The sequence below is a fragment of the Acanthisitta chloris genome, unplaced genomic scaffold (genome assembly GCF_000695815.1).
Source record: "Acanthisitta chloris isolate BGI_N310 unplaced genomic scaffold, ASM69581v1 scaffold43347, whole genome shotgun sequence".
NCBI lineage: Eukaryota > Metazoa > Chordata > Aves > Passeriformes > Acanthisittidae > Acanthisitta > Acanthisitta chloris.
The window spans coordinates 1-3,712 of record NW_008682847.1 but is presented as its reverse complement, the minus strand read 5'-3'; the positions used below and the strand labels follow the sequence as shown (position 1 = coordinate 3,712).

The 3,712-nt window shown below is 50.8% G+C and overlaps 1 protein-coding gene across 1 annotated transcript; it reads left to right on the top strand.

The window, feature by feature from the left end:
* Positions 1 to 503: 503 nt before the first annotated feature.
* FTSJ2 (FtsJ RNA methyltransferase homolog 2 (E. coli)) lies at positions 504 to 1,895 on the top strand (the record flags this gene model as incomplete). The annotated part of the gene is made up of 2 exons (XM_009078662.1): positions 504 to 775; positions 1,455 to 1,895. Coding segments are annotated over 2 exons (697 nt in total), but the record flags the coding sequence as incomplete, so codon positions are not given.
* Positions 1,896 to 3,712: the final 1,817 nt, after the last annotated feature.

The following is a 3,712-nucleotide window of genomic DNA, read 5'->3' as shown; positions in this document are numbered from 1 at the left end:
TCTGTCCGAGGTTGTCCGGTCTGTCCGAGGGTGTCCGGTCTGTCCGGTCTGTCCGGTCTGTCCAGTCTGTCCGGGCTGTTATCCCCCCGCGCTCAGCTCCCGTGGGTGATGGGCGCTGTGCTCTGTGCCCGCCGGGGAGAGGGTTCCCCTTGGGAGTCGCTAACTGTGTCTGTGCTGGAGCATCCCCCATCCTCCCAGAGCTCCTCCCGGAGCTCACAGCCCCTCTGACCCTGCTGGGGTCACTCTGCCGCGTGTCCTTGAGCTCCTGGGGCAGCACTGCGAGCTGTGCTGCAGCTCAGCCTCTCTCCACCTCATCCCGAACTGTTGTGGTTGGGCCCAATAACCAAAGGTGCCAAAAAGCTCAGATTTTTGGGAGCATAGTCACAGAACTACTATAGAGACTTCTGTAATACCACTATAATGTACATACAGAACCACTATGTTGTGTACCGACCAGTTGCCTCGCTATGTTCTATACTAACCAGTTCTCTCACCTCTTGCAGCTACCAACGTTTGGTGAGCAGATGTTTGCACACCTCAGTGAGGTCTCTGAAGAAAACTGGGACCGAGCACAGGTGGTTGGAGAGGCACTCCAAGGATCCCTTTGTCAAGGCCTCCAAGCAGCAGCATTACCGCTGCAGAAGTGCCTTCAAATTGCTGGAGATTGATGATAAGCTTCATATTCTTCGCCCAGGACTTTCTGTTCTGGATTGTGGAGCAGCTCCTGGTGCTTGGAGTCAGGTTGCTGTAGAGAGGGTTAATGCCTTAGGTGCTGGTAAGTGCCTGTTTTTGGCTGGTGAGATGGGGATGATACTTCTCTTGGAGTGTGTGAAAACTCAACTGATGTGAACATGAAGGCGTGTGCACAAATAATAAGTCTTCATGCAGGCAGGGGAAATATTTATGAAGTAAAAACATGCCATGTAGTGTTAGTGTTCCAATAGCTGTTGTGGGGGAGATCATCCAGTTCTGAAATTGCTGTAGCCTCCAGCAGTTAACTTATGTGAATGTTTATTTCCTGGCTTGAAAAATGGGAGTTAACCTCTGCATACTGTTTATGTGGTTTAAGCCATCAATATTTACAAGATAAGGTGTTACCACCTGTACAATTGTCCAGGATTTCTTCACTGTCAGCCTTGACAGAGCAGCAGAAAAAACCCAAGAAAAATACCCTTTGCTTATCCAAAGTAGCTGAATTTCCATGTTGTGGATGAATGAGCTTATGGCAAACCAGAATCACTGAATCAGTTAGGTTGGAAGGGACCACACTGGGTCATCTGGTCCTACCTCCCTGCTCAAGGCAGCAGGTTGGACTTGCTCAATCCAGAGGCAAACTGCCAGGGAACAGGAAGGCAGCTGAGGCAGGGGATGGGGTTAATTGCCTGGCACAGAGCTCACACATGTGCAGGTTGTTTGCAGCCACTGAGTGTTCCCTGTGTCATTCATCCTTACAGATCCTGCTCTCCCCACCGGATTTGTCCTCGGTGTTGACCTGCTGCGGATTTCTCCCCTGGAAGGAGCAGTTTTCCTGTCAGAGACTGACATTGCAGACCCAAACACGCTGAGGACTATTCAGACCCTGCTCCCTGCAGAGAGGGTGGATGTCATCCTGAGTGACATGGCACCGAACGCGACAGGCATTAAGGACCTGGATCACCAGAAGCTGATCAGCCTGTGTTTGGGCCTTCTCAACCTGTCCCAGAGTATTTTAAAGCCCAAAGGAACGATGCTGTGTAAATTCTGGGATGGATCTGAGGCTCGTGTGCTGCAGCACAGGCTGAAGGAGCAGTTCCAAGACGTGAGGACTATAAAGCCTCAGGCCAGCCGCAAGGACTCTGCGGAATCTTACTACTTGGCAAGGCTCTACAAAGGGAAATGAGGGCTCAGAGCTGCAGGACCTCAGGCATTGGTTGGAAATCTGAATTTGGGGGGGGAGGTTAAAGAAAAATCCCACCATGAAGACCCTGGGAAAACCTGCCACAATTCTCAGGAAGTACATCATGCTTTTCAAACACAGAAGTAAACCAGGGTGGTGTCCTGCTGAGCTTACCCACTAACCATCCAGGCAGAGACATCCAATCTGCCTTTTTACCCATGGAGAAAACAGTTAGGAGTGGAGAGAAATAATCTGAAAGGCACCTCTGGGGCTGGAGTAATGGAACTGAGAATAAAGTGGTGATTATATGAGTTTTTTAGTGTAATCATTGCACTGTTTATGTTGTCATACATGAGACTGACCTTAAAGGGGGTTGTTGGAAGGTGAGGGATGCAAGGGGAGTTTGAGCCAATTTAAGTGCCTCTTAGGAGCTGCTGCAATTTATTAGCACATGTGAAAATAGTTCTTATTTCTGTGCACATCAGGATTTGCATCCTTGGATGGGATCTGGAATGGAGACAGGGCTGGCACAGGAATGTTCAGCCTGGTGGCTCTGCTGCCTTTCCTGAAGGCACAGGTTATATTTAGAAATGCCAATTCTGGGCACTCATAAATCCAGTCCATGGCAGTGGGACAGGGTCACTGCTGCACAGATCATCTCCCCAGAGCCTTCAGTCATCTTTTATGTGTGACCAGTGGTAAAGTGACAAGATGTTCCTTAGATCCCAGGCAAGGAGAATGACTGATGGAATTGCTGGAAATCTGTTTGCACAAATAAATGTAGCCACTGCCTTATCTGGAAGTGACAACTTTTATAGTCAGTAGTGCTTTTATCAGGCTGACTGTGGCATGAGTGACATGAGGGGCTGGTAGCACTGTCTGGTTTTAAGGCTTCCAGGCTTTCTCCCTACAAACAGCTCATTTGGGACTGCTTAATAGATTTGAACTGCTACAGAACCTCTGGATCTGGATCTCCATACTGAGCAGTGTGTGTGGCAGTGTTAGCTCAACAGCCTGATCTGGGGAGTTAAAAATAATGAAGTCACTCATGTTGAAGAACATTATTACCTGGGATTCACAGTGGGAATGGGAGTGAGCAGTGTGCTGGTGGAGTGTATGTCTCCTTCAAGGAGGACATTGAGGTGCTGGAGTGTGTCCAGAGAAGGGAACAGAGCTGGGGAAGGGCCTGGAATACAAGTCCTGTGAGGAGCAGCTGAGAGAGCTGAGGTGTTCAGCCTGAAGAAGAGGAGGCTCAGAAGGATCTTATTGCTGTCTACAACTACCTAAGCAGGAGGTTGTAGTCAGGTGAGGGTCAGTCTCTGCTCCCAGATAACAAGTGACAGGACAAGAGGACAGAACCTCAAGCTGTGCCAGGGGAGGTTCAGGTTGGACATTAGGAAGAATTTCTTCCCAGAAAGGCTGATTAGACACTGGAATGTGCTGCCCAGGGAGTTGGTGGAGTCACCATCCCTGGAGGGGACGTGGCACTTAGTGCGACGGTCTGGTTGACACGGTGGTGTTGGGTCATAGGTTGGACTTGATGATCTCGGAAGTCTTTTCCGACCTCAGTAATTCTGTGATTCCTCTGCGGAGGCGCAGGAGAGCTGTGCCCGAGCGGGACGTGCAGCTGAGCCCGCGGGGACAGGCACAGCTCGATTAGCGCTCGCGCCTAGGCGAGGCATTACGGTACGGCGGAGGGTTGCGCGCCTAGTCCCATCATTACTGCGGGCAGGGCTGCGGTTCTCGCGAGAGTAGCGCTGAGATCTCGTGGCTGGGGCAAGGAGGGAGATCCAAGCGGCGCCGCGGTGAGTGCGGCGGGAGAGAGGGGAGAGCGTC